General features: G+C 33.3%; 1 protein-coding gene across 1 annotated transcript; it reads right to left on the bottom strand.

Annotated features, from left to right (window-relative positions):
* Positions 1 to 2093: 2093 nt before the first annotated feature.
* LOC144444865 (substance-P receptor-like) lies at positions 2094 to 9385 on the bottom strand. The gene is made up of 4 exons (XM_078134416.1): positions 9029 to 9385; positions 4109 to 4516; positions 2844 to 3059; positions 2094 to 2240 (listed from the first exon to the last, which is right to left on the bottom strand). Exons 1-4 carry the CDS (start codon positions 9383 to 9385, stop codon positions 2094 to 2096), a joined length of 1128 nt encoding a protein of 375 aa, XP_077990542.1.
* Positions 9386 to 23149: the final 13764 nt, after the last annotated feature.

Below are 23149 nucleotides of genomic sequence, written 5' to 3' on the forward strand. Positions count from 1 at the left end.
GAAACAGATCTTACAGTAAGTCACTGATACACTCGTTAGATTTCTACAAAAAAACAAAAACAAAGCTTCGATACGTAATTATGGTGATGACACGTCCGACTACTAAGTATCTAACGATTTATAGTCCAAACGGCGGCAAGAAGTCATATAGCTGTCATCACCACTGATCAAAAGGTCACTAATACAGTAAAATTAAAGAGTCTATTTATTCAACATCACAACCTATGTGATACAGTGCAATTTACTTGTAACTTAAACAAATCATTTATCAAAACCCAATTTCGCATTTCCATTTAAAATAATGTTGATGCCTGTTTATCGCCAAATCAATGGCTATCAATAAACTCTTATAAATTGATAACATCTGCTGCATGAAATGGATAACAGTGGTGATTGGTGCCAGAGGCAAAAATGTGATAAAATGTAGTCTAGTTTAGGAAATTCTTGTACTCTAATGACCTTAAGGTTTAGCTGGGTAGTATACCAGTTATACGTTATCGGTAATTTTTACCACATTATCAGTTAAAAAATGAATACGTTACCGGTAAATCGTTACTACATTATCGGTTAGAAAATGTTACTACATTATCGGACAATTGATACATTATCAGTAAATCTTTACCACATACTGTAACATTATCGGGTTGGTACGTTACAGGTTGGCTACTACGTCATCAGTTGTAACAAGGTTTTGGTAGTTCTGTTCAGTCAGGACTGCAGCAACAGATTTGAAGACCTGTCATGGTTGTACCAGCCTGTTGTATACCTGGGACCTGTCAAACCTGAATGAATGATTTCTACTGTGTGTAATGTATATATTTAGCTAATATGCTGATGAAGTTCATTAAAATGAATAAAATTTAAAGGAGTTCAATATTGAAAGTCGTAACATCAAAGAAAACATTTAAAAGTTTGTTAAAATATGTATGATATAAACTAATTCAACATCAATGTTTACACAAGTAATCAAAATTTCCCTTAAAGAAAGCAGTTCTGACTTGACTTATTAATTATTTAAATACTAGATTACATAAGATACTACTAAAGATAATTTGATATAGTATTACATGTAGTGGTAAACATATGATATACTGTATATTTTTGAGTGAATTCATTCCATTAAATTTTGAACGGCTGATTCTTACTGTATTGTCATACTGTACAAGTGTTGATGAAACGTTTTAAATTACTAGTAAATTTAAACTAGTACTGTTCGGGTGTCTGTGATAAACGGTTGTTCAATTTTAATGCGTAAGATCTCAGTCTTGTGTATCGAACAGAAGGCGTTATGTAATACTTTCTAATGTCTTTATTCACACTTCATAGTACTTTCGTGTTATTCTCCCAACGCCTCAAATTGCTTCACAGTTTTCATTTAATTGCACCAAACGTGACAAACTTGTAATAACGTATGCTGCCGTAATGTGTACAGTTGACCTATCATCTCTTCAAAGTTTCTTCGAAGTATATCATATGCCATACATCTCAATAAAATATTTTGTTCAAACCCATTGAACTGTAAACAATGTATCTTACTGTTCTAGTTCAACACGTTTTCAGTACTGAATAGGAGAAAGAGGCATACAGCTGATTTACACTTTAAAGCACGTGCTAGAAAAAAGATAAAACGGACAACAAAGGTTAAACATCCCTATCGTAGGTACCTAAATGATATAACTGAATAGATGATTCGTTATACCATTCACGAACCAAGTTGAACAAATAAATATGGAATTTATAGCCTGGTCGTTCTATGTCACGACAACGCGTGTGTACGTCACTGGCACTGCTGTGTTCGAAATGTGAAAGTCCCCTTAGGTCACTCGTATTTTCATTGGTTGAACGAAGAAAATTATTGGCAAATAATATAAATTTATGGTTATAAAGCAAGCAGAATAAGTGTGAAATAAGACTAAGAGATCAGTACTCAAGGAAAATGCGTATACTTAAACAATCATGTAGTTGGAAAAAAACATGTAGTCCGACAAAGGTAGAACATTGTTCTACAGATCTTTGGGTTTTAATACAATGGAACAAGAAAACAAACTGGGTTATGGCACCTCTATTGCTGGTTTCCATCACAGCCATTCATCTCAAAGTGTCTTCATGGGTACTGATTCTGATTGTTTTACACGAAATCGTGTTGTATACGTAGCATTTGACGATCCATCGGAGTAGGGGTATTCCACATCCATACCAAGTGAACTTTTGATACGGACAACCAATATCTTAATATTCTTCTGTGATATGTATAAAAAACACAATAACACATAAAATTTGTGAAAGCATAATAACTGGGATAGGCAAAGTATTGATATAATCTTATAAGAATTCACTCTCATTGTGTTCTATTTCATTCATTTGTGCATCAGCTTCACTTACTTTGGAATCAATCACACAATATACAATGAAAAGGGATTATTACCAAGTAATACTACGTTGAAAGAGTGTTACAAATCCCGTTTGTACCAGTCTTATTAGTAATTGTTGAAGATTCAGTACTGTAACGTTGACATATTATTTTAGATAAAGAATAGTAGAAACCCCAAATTGATGAACAAAATTATAGTATTCTGTGGGCTATTCATTGAATTCAGTAGAATTCTATACTTTCAATGATGTTAGTTGTGCCAATTAGCGAGTTCGCGTATTTTAAAATCAAATACGTTTCACTTGATGTGCCATCATTACGAACGTCCAAAGCAAATCCCCGACATTGCTACGTTTATGGCGAGTATAAGCACTGATGTAGTGCAATCAAAACTTCCGACACACTACATTCAAGCCGATTTACTTCTTTAGACTTTTTAAATCATAGGTTAAAAATACATTTGTATACTTACTCTAAAGTTTTCACTGAGGAACACATACGCTATGGGATTAAAGACGGTATCAGACAGGATTAACCATATGAAGATACAGGCACGAGATGTAACTGTGTTTTCCCAGTGTGTCCGTAGATAGACTGGGTTGTACGTTATCACAAACAGGTTGTAGAAGTTAACAGGTAACCAACACACGGCAAATAATATGATTAGGGATATAAGTGTACGTATAGCCTGAAATAAAACAATTGAACATAATATTTTACCTAAAACATTTATGTATTATTGTCTAAAAGGATAATCTGAACAGATATTACAAGAACTGGACAAGAATCAGTATTAGATCATACACGTTTTGTTTTACATAGTCATATTAGTATTAAGCGTCTTCATTGTTATAAAAAACATATCACTTAACACAGAGATCCGTCTGCATGTGTTTAAGAACTAACAGATTAAGGGATAATTACACGTCTTGTTTTTAGTATTCAGTTATCGATTACACAAATTTTTATTCATTGAATGATTATATTTATCCCGCTATGCAATATGGCATATATATAGTACGATACACACGCACGCACACACACACACACACACACACACGCGCGCGCACACACACGCACATATATATGAAAATAGATATATAGACACTCAAAAAGGAGTATATATACATATATATATATATATATATATATATATATATATATATATATATATATATATATATATACCGGTATATATATATATATATATATATATATATATATATATATATATATATATATATATATATATATATATATATATATATATATATATATATATATATATATATATATATATATATATATATATATATAACTCGGTGAGTATCAATCTGCTAAGACAGTGCTCTATACCGCAGTGGCAGAGCGTAATAGTTTTGGTAGTACTGGAACTCTGTCTGTGTCTGATGATCGCAATATGCGTGAAACTCCGAGTTACACCCAAGAAAGAGTTCCAGTACTACCAAAACTATATATATATATATATATATATATATATATATATATATATATATATATATATATATATATATATATATATATATATATATATATATATATATATATATATATATATATATATATATATATATAGTTTTGAGCAAAACTATTACGCTCTGCCACTGCGGTATAGAGCACTGTCTTAGCAGATTGATATATATATATATATACACACACACATATCTCTGGGTGTACTAAAATGTACAACCAAATGCGTTTTTTATATATAATTACCTTTCGTTTAGTAGCCTCCTGCTCTCTGTCTCTCTGAGCGTCAATGTGTCCAGGCAGTGTGCGTCTCCAAAGTTTCAAAGCTATTTGAACGTAGCATGTACTCAGAAGGATTAAAGGAATAAGGTATGTCAACGTGAATAATAACCATACATACATCTCTTTGTAGTTTACACTTGGCCAGTGTCCATAACAGATATAGAAAGTTCTGTTCTCTTCATGAGTAAACCTTTCTCCAAGAGTAGCATATATGCATTGTGGGCTTGACAAAGCAGCTGCAGCAACCCAGATCACAATTATTATAATGTTCTTTCCCTTCATCGACAACTTCCGCTTCAAGGGGTACATAACAACATAGTATCGGTCCAGACCAATAACGGTCACTGTAAATATACTCACAATCTGGGCAACCTGATAATTGATATAAAAATAATGCACATAAGAGCTTTTCGATTGCTGTGACCTTATCAATGTATTATTGATAAATACTGATAAATGTTTACACAATAATTGTCTCCTTAACGTGGTCAAGGGATACGTATTTTGGATTTTGAATTACTAAAACAACTTGTGTTTTCTACTTGAAAAAATAACATGAAAAAATATAGCTCAAGCCTATGTCTGTAAGCCAATAAACTGTAAAGAACTAAAACAATGCATAAACAATTGTTATTGTACATACATACATACAGAAAGTTGTCTATAAACAAACAAGATAAACAGCTTCAACAACAAGCAAATACAGGTTACATTCAGTTATGTTTCGATATATGGAACATCAGAAGAAACATTCCTTGTCATGTACTTTTCATGTTTGTCCGTTGACCTGTTCATGTACCTCATTTGATTAACCTGTTCATGTACCTCATTTGATTGACCTGTTCATGTACCTCATTTGATTGACCTGTTCATGTACCACATTTGATTGACCTGTTCATGTACCTCATTTGATTAACCTGTTCATGTACCACATTTGATTGACCTGTTCATGTACCTCATTTGATTAACCTGTTCATGTACCTCATTTGATTGACCTGTTCATGTACCTCATTTGATTAACCTGTTCATGTACCTCATTTGATTGACCTGTTCATGTACCTCATTTGATTGACCTGTTCATGTACCTCATTTGATTGACCTGTTCATGTACCTCATTTGATTGACCTGTTCATGTACCTCATTTGATTAACCTGTTCATGTACCTCATTTGATTGACCTGTTCATGTACCTCATTTGATTGACCTGTTCATGTACCTCATTTGATTGACCTGTTCATGTACCTCATTTGATTGACCTGTTCATGTACCTCATTTGATTGACCTGTTCATTTACCTCATTTGATTGACCTGTTCATGTACCTCATTTGATTGACCTTTTCATGTAACTCATTTGATTGACCTGTTCATGTACCTCATTTGATTGACCTGTTCATGTACCTCATTTGATTGACCTGTTCATTTACCTCATTTGATTGACCTGTTCATGTACCTCATTTGATTGACCTTTTCATGTAACTCATTTGATTGACCTGTTCATGTACCTCATTTGATTGACCTGTTCATGTACCTCATTTGATTAACCTGTTCATGTACCTCATTTGATTGACCTGTTCATGTACCTCATTTGATTAACCTGTTCATGTACCTCATTTGATTAACCTGTTCATGTACCTCATTTTGATTGATTCATAGTGTGGTACCTATTGAAATCTTTACAATCATAATTATGAAAATAAAATCCGCCTAGTACTCATTCTACCCACAATATCTATCTGCTATCATCTTAGCTGATCATACCATGAGAAATCTAGAAGTCCTTTCGAAATCTCTTTAATGAAATTTCCAGAAACCATTCTGTTTTCTCTGTATCTTAATTGTATTCATGAACCCTAAGGCTGCCAAGACGAACGCAAACACAGGTGTTACAAATAATTCTAATTAAGTTGACTGAATATCTCGATAGTTTGATTGAATTTGTTATGGTTTGAAATTGATTGGTTAGTCTCTGAAATGTCATTAAAATTTATCCGTATGGAACTCACCACGCTATCCTATTCAACGTTAAAATATGTTTGAATCCGTTATAAAGATATATATTTATATAGTATATAAAATTTTATAAAGATTAATGTTAGAGATGTTAGTTGTTAGATACGGATGGAATAAATTCAAGTTTAGTACACTCCAAATGAGACTTCCTGTCGACCACCGTATTTAAATAGGTACAGAATTTACGTTACGATATAACAGCTTTATCTACCTCCTCAAGAGTTGAGATGTCTTTTTGACTGTAATTGAAATCAAACACAGGTGTTCTTTTATTTGATTTTGATTTGACTAATAAAGTATGTATTATTATTATTATTAAATCTTGAATGGTAAAATCTAATAATTTGAACATCACTGTGACTGTGCTAGAGTTATATCTAATGTTAAAATAAATGCGAAAAAGATGAACAAATTTATACAATAACAGGTCAGGTAAAAATGGTGCTTTCATTTTCTTAATATCAGATACATTAAAATTCCATTTAAACACAATAAGTGTTTTTATTATCAACTCTTTTAATAGCACTTTTAATGTAAAGTGAAATCTCTTCACTGATATTTTCACAGAAGTACTTTTCAGATCTCCACGCTCATGATTTCTGACAGCATGCGGTCATTAGTACTTCGTTTGGTAACTCAAGTTGCACAAAAAAGCAAACGTTTACGGTAAAAAAGGACAAATTGACGTCAACGCCGTTTAAATTGCATTCAGGAACATTTCAAGTACACCAGTTGAAGAACTGTAAGTATTCTCACGCCTACAACATATGTACAAGTGCTGAATAAATTGCGAGATTTCAAGTTTGCCAATTGTTTTCTAATGATGGAGAGATACGCCTCAAGAACGAGATTTCTATACAAATGGAAATTTGTGATATCTTTTTAGTAAAAGAAGTTGTGAAGCTCGTCGCAAAACAAACGTGAAAGGAAATTTTGCAAATGCCATTTATTTTGAGATATCGGTAAATATCGTAGAGATAACAATTCAACTGTTGGTGTGCCTGAGTGTAAGAGAGTGACGATACCTGTGTGGCTAATTCCTAACTTAGACAAGCTCTTATGATCCTGGTACCCTAGAAGATAGTTAGAGTAGACAATCGAGAGGAAAATCGTTTATTTTCTGCTGATCTACTTACAACTAGCTACACCACTTAGACACTGAAACGTTACATTAAGCTATCCCAAAACGTAACAATAGTGTCAAGTCTTATAATGATGATTAAGCTCAACTGCACTGAATTCATATATAGAACACGTTACGCAAGCCTACCCACGTTCCAAATGAAAATATGAAATTATTTATTTAAAGGGGAGGGAGTTACAGAATAGAAAAGTTAGCCATCGCTTAGTCTTAGTCTATGCATTCATTATTTAACATCACTGTATGATCCAAGAAACCGCAAACAAAACGCGAGTTTTCTCGGTGCAGTTAATTGTCAAGCATATTTGTATCTAAATTTTAAAACATAATTACGAAAAAAGTTATTCGCATATTTCAGTCAAATTTCCCGATGTCGAAGCCTGTTTGAAATCTATTTAAAAGGTCAGTTTCAACTAATTTATAATATTACTGATTTATTTCAGGGTACTTAAACTACTCCGACATTATCGACCGTTGCTAATAGTTTTAACTTGCATTGGGATTTAACGTCGAAGTAAACCCAATCATTATACAGTTTCTGTAATTAGCAAAACGGAGTGCTTCTGGGTAGAGTATGTTCCGACCAGTCTACTTCATTCTACTGAACACAACCATAGTAAATACTTAAAAAGACACGCTTAATTGATTTTGACGGTAAGATGTTTTAGTGTCCAACTCAACACGTCAAAGGAAACCGCAAACGCCATAGGCATAGCAATCATTTACAGCTCTGCTTCATTCTAACTATCACCAGAACATATTTAATGGGCTGTTGATTCTGGAATAAGACTGACTGGTTGCCATGGAAAACAGGAAATAGTTACGATAAAAGTGATAGTAAACACTGTAGTCACGAACTGATATCGAGCAATATATGTATGTATGTATGTATGTATGTATGTATGTATGTATGTATGTACGTACGTGCGTGCGTGCGTGCGTGCGTGTGTGCATGTATGTATGTATGTATGTATGTATGTATGTATGTATGTATGTATGTATGTACTTTTCTCTTTTTTCTCATTTTTGCGTTCATCTTTATTCAGAACCAGCATATTCTTCTTGTTTACTAGTACAAGAATGTTACATACTGTAAGGTGACTCATACCTTGTGTATTCTAAATTTAGGTGTTTGTATTGCATCACTTTACATTAATGCCCTCATAGAATTGCACGTCAAAACGTTTTGAATTGTTCTTATCTTCTAAGCGTATTTATCGATGCATTTTCTATCTAACACCACTACAGAATTAAAGAAAATACCAATTATATCTGACTGCATAGTAGGGGTATTCACTTTTGTAACTTAGAACAATGGGATATATCCATTTCATTTGTCTGAATGTACTTAGATTAGAATATACCCATGTTTAAAATGTGATGGTAGATCGTATGGTCTGTAGTTGTATGTGCTTTGCACGAAAAAGAAATTTAATATTAGGACACAATTTTAGTAACAAATGTTTCCGCATGGTTTAAAATGTAAAAAGGAGTTACACTTTTGATTGCTGAAATATATTGATAGTTTAAAATTGTCAATTTATTTTGTGTAGAATGTTATGTAAAACAATTATAAAATAGTTTAAAGATGTACATTTTTATGTTTTGGCATCAATTCAATAAAAGGCTGATGAGAATAATGTTCTTTTGGCAAGATTATGAAACATTCAATGAATACAATGAAGAAGATATTAGTAAGGTGAATCAATGCAAAATATGAACTGTGCATCTTACCTTCCAGACAAAAGGAACCACTGCACACATCACCTTGCCAAATATCCACTCACCCATCATTGTTCCAGCGAACAAAAACGGTAAACACAGTAACCCAAGTGTCCAGTCTGACATTGCTAAGTTAAGCATCAGTGTGTTTAGGGACGCTTTACGTCTTCTCGCACATGTCATTACACAAACGACTACGACGTTGCCGACGGACGAAAGGACGACACTTATTGCGAAAACCGCTGTCAATATTTTAATAAGATGATCCTGTATCCTTGGGATAATAAAATAATTTGGGTAAGCCGTCGTTGTCGTCATGTTACCATCTACTAGCATTGTATCATTCATAAAGATTGAGAAATTTTCCATTTTTGGACCTCGCAACGCCCTGTTGTATCAAACGTATACTTCGATGGATTGTTCGTTTGCAGGAACCCTAATAGACGCAATAGAAGAGTCAAAAACGCAAAATATAGAGTCGCTTTCTTCTGGTGTTGTGGAAAGCGTATAGATGTCTCCGAAGTCGGATATCGTCTGAGATAGATTATTGTGTCTAACTTGATTGGATAGGTACTACATGCAAATTAATGTATTCGAAGGCGAGGAAGACATATACGCATGTGCAACAAACCATGTCTGTGAACCTTGGCAAAGTATAGCAGCCAGACCTAACATTCTAACTGCTGTAGTATTTTTTCTGCAGGTTCCACCTTCTGAATATCATTCAACAAGCTCTTATGTTACTGTGTTGGTGTAATGATACGTGACTGTAGCTTAGAAGGACAATATTGTGTATCAATAATAGACGTAGCTCATAGTCTGGTGTTCTTTGCAAACCATTAATTTGTATCATGGAGAGAGCATACGAGTAGGTTAATAAGTATGAGACTGAATCCTTAGTGGTCAATTCAAAGAGTTTGGTACAAAGCCCGTGTATTTGCCGGAAGAGAAAGTAAGTGAACCCTTGGAATAGTTTGGTTGACATTATAATTACAGAGGCACTTTTCACGAACACTTGATATGAAGTGTGTGTGTCAGAGATTATGCAACATTTTCCGGTTCATAATTTACACAAATCAGAATCTCCAACATGACCAGTCTGTAAAAAACACGGAAATAACACCCGAATAACGTTTCTGTGTGTACGGTATTCATATCCAAAACTATCACTGCCATCACTGGCGGCCATGTTTAATTTTGATTATTTGCTTGCGAAGACTTTGACTTGTAAACAAGATGGTGGCATGCATCACTATTGTAAATATATAGTGCTCTTTGTTTTCTTATAAACTTGGCCTTTAATTTGTGTTGTTATAGAGTTGGTGGTTGAACCATACATGTTGCGAGGTTGTTTCAGATTATCTGACAACAGCAAAATATGTAGCATACATATATGGTGACGTTTTTATTGTTTACTGTTACAGTGACACATCCAATATGAACGCTAGTAATTGCAGCATTACTTGAAACGTTCGACAGGAAGCGGTAACCGATGAAGGATGTTTCCAGTAAAGTTTCGTAGGGGTTTGTCTGTATAACGTTGGCGAAACACCATCTTAGGATTTATTCCTACGCCCTTCCCTTGCAAGCATTCAGTTTTTCCACTTTGTGTGTATAATTCATCTAAATTGCATTTGAAGACCTCGACATTCATGTCCTGCAATTAATTTAATTGGTAGATCAGGGAAAAGTAAATAATTATTATTTCAAATCAAAGTCTGTTGGTATAAGGGAATTAGGAATAAGTGACATATCATTTTAACTCAGTAACATTTCATGATTTACAGTTTGATTCGTTCTCTTCATTGTGCTTTTTGCACTCCAACATTATATTTGAAGACGTCCTGAGAAGCATAATTGCAGATAATGTATATATTGACAACTACCTTATTTTAATCTACAAACAAGGAGTTGATTCAACCGTAAACAGTGCTCAATTAATTACAGTTGAAATTCACTGGGGCATAAGAAATTATAATTATGAATAATATTAACATACACCAATGCACGTTTATTATCTATGTTCCATGTGTTGAGTGAACTGGAAACTACTACTACATGTTACATGAATCAATTCACAATCATTCTGTATTTGTTTCCTAGCCGTACGAAAATACCTTTATCACATCCATACTGTTTCTGATGTCACCACAATCCGATTTATTTCATAGAAACCACACTTGGATGATCGCCAGAAAAGCTAAACGTTGCTGAAGTATATCATGTGTTCATGTGGCTTGTCAAAGGCTTAATACTGACTTCTCAAATGTATTCTACAGATATTTCCCTCATCGCAATATTGGTAGACTATGAATACACAGTCTCTTGCTGTTATCCCAGGCTAGGCTTAAGGCATTTACTCAAATACAGAGATGATCTCTAACTAAGACAAAGTATTACTAGTGATTACTTTTTAAATTATTACATGACATTTAGAAAAGAATTGAGGAACACTGTGGTAAACAGAAAGTATACGATGTATTATGTCAATTTGAACAGTTTCTAACAATTCCAAATTGTAATTATTTGTATGTGAATTTATTAACACGTATTTTGAATATATGGATATTATTTAGCCTCTTATTTCTGTCTGTCTGTCTGTCTGTCTGTCTGTCTGTCTGTCTGTCTGTCTGTCTGTCTGTCTGTCTGTCTGTCTGTTTGTCTGTCTGTCTGTCTGTCTGCCTGTCTGCTTGTCTTTCTAAAGCGTTACAACCCAGGAATTCATTCCCTACAATGTCTGTCTGTCTGTCTGTCTGTCTGTCTGTCTGTCTGTCTGTCTGTCTGTCTGTCTGTCTGTCTGTCTGTCTGCCTGCCTTCATGTCTGTCTACCTGCTTTTCTTTCTAAAGCGTTACAACCCAAGAATTCATTCTCTACAATCTAACTACACCTGTCCAGTTCTATATGTTAGGGCATGTGTTCTGATTCTTTTGATGCGAGTGTTGTTTAGATCTTTCGTTGCATACATTACCGTGTATTCGACATTTTCACGTGTGTGTGTGAAAATCAATTTGATCAAATAATTACTGGGGCCAACCAATTATCGGTAACCAAGTAATCACACAATCGAGCAACTAAATTAGTTAAACGAACATTACGTTGTTGGTAATGTGTCTAGTTGTTTTCTTCTCTTACTTTGACCACTGGCGATGAATTACATGTATTCACTGAAAATCAAGGGATGAAAAGATACCTGATATAACTCCAAATGTCACTAAAGATGCCAAAGTACGTTGGATTTGGTATTTATAGAATAAATATTGGCAGATGTTTTGTCAACTCAATTTTTAAATATGGTGACATTGCGATATTTGGATTAATGAAATGCCAACTAATAAATATGTAAACATGCGAATGGAACCACAAATTGTGACCGTGAGGTGTAATACCGTCAACTTATATTCTTAGTAGATAAAATGATTGAAAGTTGAAGTTATTTCTAGTTAGGCCTATTGACATACAGTATAGCGGGAGCAGTTCCTCGGGTAAGCCATAGACCCTATACGAAACTTAGTCAAATGAAACAATGTAATATTCAGGATTAGCTACAAACTATGCCCCCCCCCCCCCATATCCTCATGGCAAATTTATATCTTCAGGTAAACTCATGACTTGTTCGAAAGCAAAGTTGTTAGGCAATACAAATCTAGATGAATTACAACAACGTGTAATACTTTCCCAGTGGTAGGCGAAATTAGTATGTGTCTACAGTTACAGTTGCTTTCAAAGTAAATATTAATTGGCTATTTTTACAACTCCAATAAATAGTAATGGCCATTACATGATTATCCATTTAGAAAATTGCTTTTCAAATATTTAAGATATTAATTTTATTTACCCACTTAGCGATGAGAAGTAACATGTGTGAACTATACAAGCTGACATTTGGTCGATTCAGATTTCAGTCATAATGATATATGACGTTAAGTTACCCCTTCACATTCAATCACCATAAAGCATATTTTCCAGTTACATTTTTTGAATGGATCGTTGGTTCGTTGTTTAAGTATGATCCATGCTGTCTTTATATCCTCTTTAAACTTCATAGTAATTGACATGCCCAGGTAAACGAGAAGACGGTGACTTATTGGTTTCAACATATCAGAGTCCTGTACAATACATCGTTCCATAATGAAACAAATGATTGATCAATTATAATTGATTTTGATAGTTACAAAATAGGGAAACCAAGAAAAGGCAATACTGCAAGTCATTTCGGACATATTTTATTCATGAGACATTCATAAGAAGAGATATGGTTTCTGCATCAATGACTATATTAAGCAATTCCTGTACTTCAATGCTGTGACTACGTGTCTGTCTAAAAAGCCTTTTAGAGTAAATTTTGTAAAGAGTTACTTATCGATGATTACATTTTAATATACCGATGTACTTTTTAAAACAATCATTAGAATTTAAACCATTATTATCATTCAATGTAAGTGAGACGCTACGACTATATATTGCAACTATTTTAATTATTATAGATTTAGGATGATGTAAATATAGGTTAATGTCTAGCTAAACACTACGAACAATCTCCAAGCTGTATCACATGCCGGACAAATATTTTGACATCATTGCCCATATTTCGATATAGCGTGTTAGTGGGCAGGAATAACATTGAAAGGTTATGAAGATATTTGTTATTCACAACCTTATACAGACACTGAATATATGTGTTACATTTCATATGTTTGCACCTGCTGTATTGCCAAGACACCAAGAAGTAATATCCCTGTACTCTTTCCTTCCCGCACTATTTTCAGTAGCTTAACAAATTAAAGCAAAATTGATCACATAGATTTGATTGTGAAATGTCGACTATGGAATTAATAATGTATAGTTCATAGCTGGAGAAATGAAATGGCAAATATGAGTAATGTATTTCAATACTGTGTATGACTAGAACTTCAGCAAACCAAGATGAAAATTCACTTGGTTAATGACTTCAGAAACGAGAGCAAAAAAAATTTATATATGAAGCATCATCTTATTTCATCTCTTTATAGTAAGAAACCTTGGGCTATTCAAAAAGTATAAGTAAATTATACAAGGGTTTTGTAGAAGAAGTATGAAAAATCAATGTATGGTGTTATTTGATCATGTTATTATATCAAAAATTTAAAGCACAGATTTGGCTTGATGAAAAACAAAAAAAAAGGCATTAAAATTTAAGTCGTTGGATTTCGAAGTGTTCTAAATTTGTACACTGAGGATAGATATGTACAAAGAGATTATTTCAATGAATCCATGCAACTGCTGCTCCTCATGGTTTGCCTTAGGCAAACGTCACCAGACACAGCTCTATACATGAATGTTTTTAATAATTGGCAATTTTTGTGTGGAAATAACAAAATACATTCTACCATGAAACAAGCGATATATGTATTTTTTATAACTATATGAATATTTATGACTCTCAAGTGCTTACTACCTTCATGTAAATAGGCATGGATAACTGGAAAACTGCAAGAACAATAAGGTGACAAAAGTTTCGATTCGTGGTTTCTTAGCAATCGTAAGCAATTTATGGTTTTAAATAATGAAACTACTCTCCAGCTCTCAAAGTTTCTGAGGAAAATACATATATTTCCCGGCATGGTGTTCCCCTTTAATTAGAAAAATAGTTTAACGACTGTGGAAAGGCACATAATAATTGATGTATTTTCTTTGAAATTAAAATGTAATGATGAACCCTCATAAACTAATTAATTTGTATTACTTTATGACTGTCGGGATATAGCATACAATGAAGCACTAATTAAATGAATATTTTGAGAGATTTTTATGGTTTATATATACTTTAATGCGAGATTGAGAACCTGGACTATATATAGAGCATTGGTTATACGTGTGAAAAGTTCTAATATTCGCACGCACCAAATAGAACCCAATAGAACACGCCTGAAATATAAAATAAGCATGATTAGACTGGGAATGACGTGAATAATCTATTAATTTCAAGGGGTTCCAGCGTTCCGAGACGGAAAATGATTTCCTCTTCCTTCAACCTCAATTGTTTCTCATCACCTTACAAATTCCTGAAATATATACAGTACTGTGTGTCGACGGCTATCCACGTGAATGTAAATCAAGCGAGACTAACTCTAAAGAAAGATACATTTATCACACCCACATATATAAACTTTTTAAATTCAAAACGGGGCGGATTTGAAAGAACGAAAATCACAACGCTCTAATTTTCCATTCTTGCATTTACGTTTTTCATTTGTTAATTACGCGTGCGCCTTGTTAGAGCACCAGATTAAACACAAGACGTGATATCATATACATACATTTACAATCTTGGTCGTTTATCAGCAGAAATACCGACGTGTCACACTTCTTTTTATTTGTACTGTGTATGACATAAATATCAATATTGTCAATTCAGTTGGTGTAAGGTTTCTAGACAAAAGAAAATTGGTCAATTTCACAAGTTTCAATTTCTGAGATATACAAAACCCTGCCTCTTCATAATTACCGAATTTGTTCTTTCCATGCTCCTTGCTGACACAAGAGTGTCAAGTTTGTCCTCGGAAAATAGCAAAATCGTGCTGTCTACACTAGCATTCTAGCCATATGTAGCCGGTGATGCCATATTCGTCTAATGTACAAACGACTACACATACATATTTTGACATCATCAGTCATTAGGTTAGTTATTTTGTGATACAGCTCATACAGGCAATGTTCGAGACTTGTTGACCAGTGACGTAAAATTCCGTTGAACAGCTCAAAAAGACTAATATTACGTGACCAAGAATTGACAAATTATAACATTGGAAATGGATGAGATATGCTAAAATTGTATATTGCCCCCATTATGGCAATAGTTAGATTTTGTCCTTATTAGACCAATGTTTGTCCTGCATTTGCATTTTGCCAAACTTTCTTACAAAACACTTTACACAACCAGTTTAGTCTGACGGACGTTGTAGAGTACGTATGATTATCAATTAGACTCAGAAATCTCAGCTGTGTATGTTCCTCGACTCTTTCAATAATGATTTACTGGAATGCATTAACTATTGATCTGCTTTGAATTATCAATAATTATACCTGAAGGGTATGTATTATACTACAGATACAAGGTGTTTTCAGCTGTATATAACTTGAAACTAAAAGATGTGATACACTGTCGATGAACATCGCCTGACCCGACAATAATATTATAATTATTATTAGTACAATGTACCATGTATTCAAAGGTGTATATATTTTTAGAATGCTCACATCATCATCATCATCATCATCATCATCATCATCATCATCATCATCATCATCATCATTTTCTCTATCTTCTTATTCTAACTATTCCTGTTTAATCACAAAATGTCGATTAACAACATATGGCGTGATGTTACAACATAAATCTCTCATATTATATTTATTTTTGTAACACATTTACAATTCTTTGAAGTAGTCCGGTACTATAACCATTCTATGATATCAGATATAACTACAGCTAATAACACAACGGTGCAGTTTCGTATATTTTATTCTGTCATATATATTATCCCAGCAATCGTATATTTTATTTGGCATATAATATCCATGAAAATTGTTTTTCCACGTTACTCCAGTAGATGCATTTTATTGGTATTCATTTTTCTCCTCGTTCTCGTTACCTCAAGATAAATCAAGTAAACAAATGTAATTGATGAATAAAAAGGAAATATCTAGTTGTTATCATTTGCAGTCTTCAAATACACGAATTTAGGTAAATTGAAAAATCCTATCGCGTCTAGAATGACGTCACTAATGTTTAAAATATGAATATCCGTATTTAATTTACATCCAAATGTTATCTCTATGATAGGACATATTAGGGTACACCGAAATACCTTTCGTTGGATTTTCGACACGTAGGTGATTGAACGACAACCTCATTGCATTATGCACAAAAATTATATATTTATTCTCAGTTTTTCCGTTTACCAGAATTCATGAACTCTTTTCAGTGATGGTCCAGAAGTAACCATTTGTCAGAAGTGATCCTTCGAAAAAAAAATGATATTCCATAAATATGAGGGGCTTATGATTATTATGCTAAATTTCAAATGGTTAATATAATATTTTCTGCCTATATTTACACGGCGGTGTCACTTTATTGCTTTGGTTATATGCTGAACGGAAATGAAATCACCAAGGGTTGGCCACCCACAACCAGTTTCATTGATTGATTTTTCCCTTTAATTACATTTTGACATTTATATTCAATGATGCCTCTCTGTCACTCTCTGAAAACGATGATGATGATGAATATTTCATAGATCAGACACAAATCACTTGCGAACAAAGTTTCAAGGACAGGAAACAACCCTACCCTAGGGTTAATACACCAATAACAAGATTGACGTATGCTTTATCAATAGTTCATTAGAACATAAATGATGCCAATGCCAACATATTAATAAACCTCACATCGAATACCTAATATGCATGGCCGCCTGTTTCGTTCTTGTGTAATCATTACATGCAGGGTTTATTACTAGCTTCACATTCTGAATGTTTTAATTATTATTATTTTCAAATTAAATATTGAGGATGAAATTGGAAAATTATATGAATATATTATAAATATGGAAATAGTTTTAATCTTTATGTACCCGGTGTCTTTTCTTGATAAAATCGAACACACTATTTTTTTCCGATATGCCTGTATGAGAATTAAGAAAAACCTTTAAATAGTTTTTAATTTCAGCAACATATGTGAAGAATGGAGACATAATTAAAGGTAGAGTTTATGGATATGTTTCTTGTGCATCTTGTGAATATTTTAAAATTTGAAATTCATTCGACCATGTTCAGATTTCTCTGGTTAAAATTATATTCAAGTAAAACACAAACAGACCATTCTGTTTATTTGCAGAACAAAACAAACTGATGTAATCATCCAAAATTATGTTAAATATATCCAAAACTACTGTGAGATTGTATTTGTTAAAGTTCGTTCATTTCTAGTTCTTATGATTTTTCGTTATATAAAATTTACTGGTGCTAAAATGTGGAATTCACTCCCTTCATATACGAGATACCTGTTGTAGGAATATGTTTATAACAGAGTTGAAGAACTACCTCCTAAACCAATAATAGATGCCATCTTACTATTTATCTCACATTATAAGTTCTATATCATGGTCATTATTATTATTTGTAAGTATTTTGTGTTGTAAACTTGTATATATTGTTTATTTTTCTTCATTGAATGAGGTCAAACTCAATGAGTTGTTTTGTCAACTATTTGTTGTCCCCTTTTCCACGTCTGGTCTAATGTATTTTTTTATTTGGTCATTTGATAGGTTCAGTTGTATAATTTTTAATCTAGTGGTAATAAAGTATTTTTATAATTCTATTATGTACGAAATGAATGAACCGACGTGTAGACGAAGGTTTACGTTATTGGTAACACAAACTGAAGTAATTGGAGATTCAGCGCACGAACGGAACAAAATGAGAAAGCTGTTTCTTCAATTTCAGTAGATACAGATTGAAGTTTTCACCATCAGATATCCACACCACAGTCTACAGGGTAGTGATAATTTAACTCTTCTCGTGCTTCGTTGTCGACATGCAGAGAGAGAGAGAGAGAGAGAGAGAGAGAGAGAGAGAGAGAGAGAGAGAGAGAGAGAGAGAGAGAGAGAGAGAGAGAGAGAGAGAGAGAGAGAGAGAGAGAGAGAGAGAGAGAGAGAGAGAGAGAGAGAGAGAGAGAGAGAGAGAGAGAGAGAGAGTGTGTGTGTGTGTGTGTGATATGTACAAAGACACAAGGCAATGTTGACAATCACGTTGTTATTGTATTTGGGAAATGGTGATTGCTTATATAATAGGGTGTTGGCTCATTTTAATTAAATTCCTTCGGTGTGTTCGTGAGTGCATACACTGATCTTCTGTCGTTAGGAAGTAGAAAGAAACATGACAAAATACTACCTCAAATGTTTATCATTTAATTGCCGTTAAACATTCCCTGGAAGAAAATGACCGTAAATATTCAAGTTATTTTACATATACTATACCGTTTATACACATACCTTAAAGGCACTCTGTATATTCCAAATGTATTCCTTACCAAATGGGACTTATGCCTGCTGTTAAAGATTACGTATTCATATGTAGATTTTGTTTCTTCTTCCTAACTACTATAAAACCTCTTGGGCCATGACATTTGAGATTGGCTGTCAGATTACACAATGAATGTCTACATACGAGTAATTGCAAATGTTAAGATTATGTTATTGTTTAACTCTCCATTTCATATATTCTTAAGGCCATGCAACTTGGAAGATAGCTCGGGAAAGATAGTTCGTGTAGTCATGGTGGCATGTATTTCTCTGTCTGTCTGTCTGTCTGTCTGTCTGTCTGTCTGTCTGTCTGTCTGTCTGTCTGTCTGTCTGTCTGTCTGTCTGTCTGTCTGTCCCTTCCCTCCCCCCGTCTCTCTCTCTCTCTCTCTCTCTCTCTCTCTCTCTCTCTCTCTCTCTCTCTCTCTCTCTCTCTCTCTCTCTCTCTCTGTTTCGCGAAAAGTAATGAAAATAGTTTCTTATCGTGTATTAAATATTCTGCGTATTGACAATACAATATAAATCAAACATGATGTCGTCTGCACACTCGAGATCTCATATTGTGTTCACTAGAATTATACATCTCCATCTCGTAGGATCTAGAATACTTCACATCAAACAAACGTGGATCATAAGAATGATAATCAAATAAATGCATTCAAAACGGCACGACCGTTGGTATATCAGCAAACCCTTAGAGTCGACTCCCCCCTCCAATAACAATAGACTTAAATTTTGTATAGAGTTAAATTTGTTGCATTGCCCATGTATTTTTTATAGTATATTTATGAAAAGGTTTCCTTATCTCGCTTTGTGACAGTTATCGCAATGCATCATTCAACCTAATGAAATAAAACATTTCTTGTCAAAAATATTTTATGATGAAACGTTTTGGGGTTTCATTAGTAGAAAGGTTATCCGTAAAGAGATCGACAGGTACCTGCTCAATACCTTAATCTTAAACGACCCTTTAATGTCATATTAACGTAAATATACTTTCATAACTTGGTTACTTCTGAATGCCTTCGGGAGCTAATAACTTGGTTACTTCTGAATGGTGCTGGCAAGTAAGATAATCCAGATATAATCAATAGTGATGGGTAATGGCTTTCAAAGAGCAAAGACAACTCATCCTCTTTATCACTGAAACGTCATTTTTCTAAATTTCCAGAGATGTTTTTCAGTTAATGTACTTAAAAGAGCCCTGCATGCCCCCCTCACTATATGTCCGACAGCATTATGTGATTTCAACGATTTGATTTATTGATACATAATACCTTTTAAGGTAATACACAAGCTGAATAATAATTCAGGAAATAGTGCATCCGGGTAAAGACGAAGTTGTTAAATCCATTGTCTGCCTGTAACCACTGAGAGTTATATATCATCTTATCTTTTCTGGTTGCTTTATCAAATTTCGTCACTGAAAATCAATGTATGAAATTTCAAATGTTTATCTGTGGGTTGTATTTTCTGATCAGAATAATAAATTCAACAATCAATCCTGTTATCAGAAACTGAACTAATCATGGAAGCATTACAATACTTTTAAATCTTGCAACAAAAGAAAACATGATATGCCTGCCACTTTATTTTACGACCTTTCAAAAAGGTATATCCTCCATACTTAGAAAAACACAATTTGTAAAATAACCAAAAACCTATGCTGCATACTAGTTTCTTTTACCTATATTGCCTGTGTTAAATATTCCTTTCAGAATAAAATATGGGCCTTGGGATTTCACTGTCGAGATTCAAATTTGGAAATACTGTATTTTCTATACAACAGACAGTGAACAGTATACCCTTTCCTCCAAACTTTACGCGCAAATTTCACAAGACAAAGAACTGTCATTTTGTGCAGCCCTTCATCAATATAGGCCTTATGTTGGTCACGATTTATTGTCAAAAGTAACAATCTCTATTGTGGGGTCAAACATATCTCAAAGAATCCTAATTGACATGGATTCAATTCAAATGTTATGTAAGATATGGAGTAATTGAGTATACAAACTTGTCATATTGATAGTTGATTAGTCATTCAATTCGTTTGAAAATGTATTGGAACGAAAATAAATTAGGTTGGGATAACACTGACTAATGTTCTAAAATTCTAAAACGAACTTTCACAAATTCGGGCTGATAGATGTGATAGTAATCCTCTCTGTACCTATCATCGTCTTTAGCTTATATATATATATATATATATATATATATATATATATATATATATATATATATATATATATATATATATATATATATATATATATATATATATATATATATATATATATATAGTCTTATCGTCTTGTCATTCAAACAAAGATATATATACAAATATATATATATATATATATATATATATATATATATATATATATATATATATATATATATATATATATTATATCTGATGATCGCACTATGCGTGAAACTCCGAGTTACTACCAAGAAAGAGTTCCAGAACTACCAAAACTATTGCGCTCTGCCACTGCGGTATAGAGCACTGTCTTAGCAGATTGATACTCACCGAGGTGTGTATATGTATATATATATATATATATATATATATATATATATATATATATATATATACATATATATATATATATATATATATATATATATATATATATATACATATACATATATATATATATATATATATATATATATATATATATATATATATATATATATATATATATATATATATATCGTCTTGTTATTCAAATAAAGATGGAAGAATTAAGTCCAAGGGATAAACTGCATCTTAAAAAAGTCTTAAGATAGATGTGCGCTTTTCAAATGGAATTCGAAAGGAAAATCTTACTACGTAGAATATTGTGACTGTTCTCTCAATTATGAACGACTCACTCCAATGTATACTATTTTTTGTTGTAAAAAATAGCTTATGGAATGATGTTTACCAAGCTCCTGAAATGGCCGGTTGTCAAGGCAACGGATTCACTTTAGACACCCAACGACACGCTTTAACGATAACATTAGTGCAATCAACAATGTCCTCTCTCATGTTCCATCCAATTTCTTAGAAACATTCGGAAACCCTGTGGGAACAGTCTATTTTTATCGTCCGCGTTCGAAGAGTATATCGTACTTTCGTACGACAATACCTGTTAATTTGAAATTTCAGGATATTAGAAAATTGGTCTCCTACCTAAGTTTCAATTGTACTAAACATAATTATAAAGATATTGTGTAATTGTCCGAAAACTGTACACATGAATATATTATGGCAATGATGTACGATTAGCGGTGTGCAGATTTCTATTTAATGTGTTATCAAATGTTTTAGTAGGCGACCACATAACGACATCAGTCACGCTTCAGTAACACATGCTTGGTGATAGTTTACTGTTTGTGATATCACATTTCCTTTCCACTTGATTACACATTATTCAGTAGGCAGAAAATTATAAATTATTATAAATTAATGTGTTATGTCTACATTGATAGAGCCAAGATCTATGATTAATGTTAAAACTTGTATGCCGTATGCCACAAAGTAAAGTGGTGACGTGGTTCGTTAATTTTACTGGCCCGATGTCGGCGACATTAGATTGACCAGTCATAGATTGCTGACAACAAGTAGCATCAGTTGAGTAGTAAATTAGCTGGAAAATGGGTAAACAACTTCATTGAATTTGCATATACTATGAAGGACACCTGGTAGCAATTATGATCATCAAATCGTGTGTGACAACGGAGTTGTTTTGATAGTAGTATAAAAGGGACAATGTTTGACAGTTCTGGGAGCTGCACTTCAGAATTAAATCTGTGATAAACCTACAACGTTACTGTAGTATGCTGTTGGATTCCTGTATCAGGACGGTTTAAACTCGGTTATTGCTTGGAATCCCAACGTCTTGCCGGGCCTATGAACACTACATTGTGTGGAACTGTGCTTTGCATTCGTGAACAATTATTGACAACATCGTCTTCTATTTGTGTATGTTGCAATAAACACAGAGCGTCCCAAATCTGCACTTCAATATAAGACAAAATAGACTTTATATTGAACACTGAGAGCCAATATAATTTTCAAATGTA

This window comes from Glandiceps talaboti, chromosome 13, assembly GCF_964340395.1.
Source record: "Glandiceps talaboti chromosome 13, keGlaTala1.1, whole genome shotgun sequence".
Lineage (NCBI taxonomy): Eukaryota > Metazoa > Hemichordata > Enteropneusta > Spengelidae > Glandiceps > Glandiceps talaboti.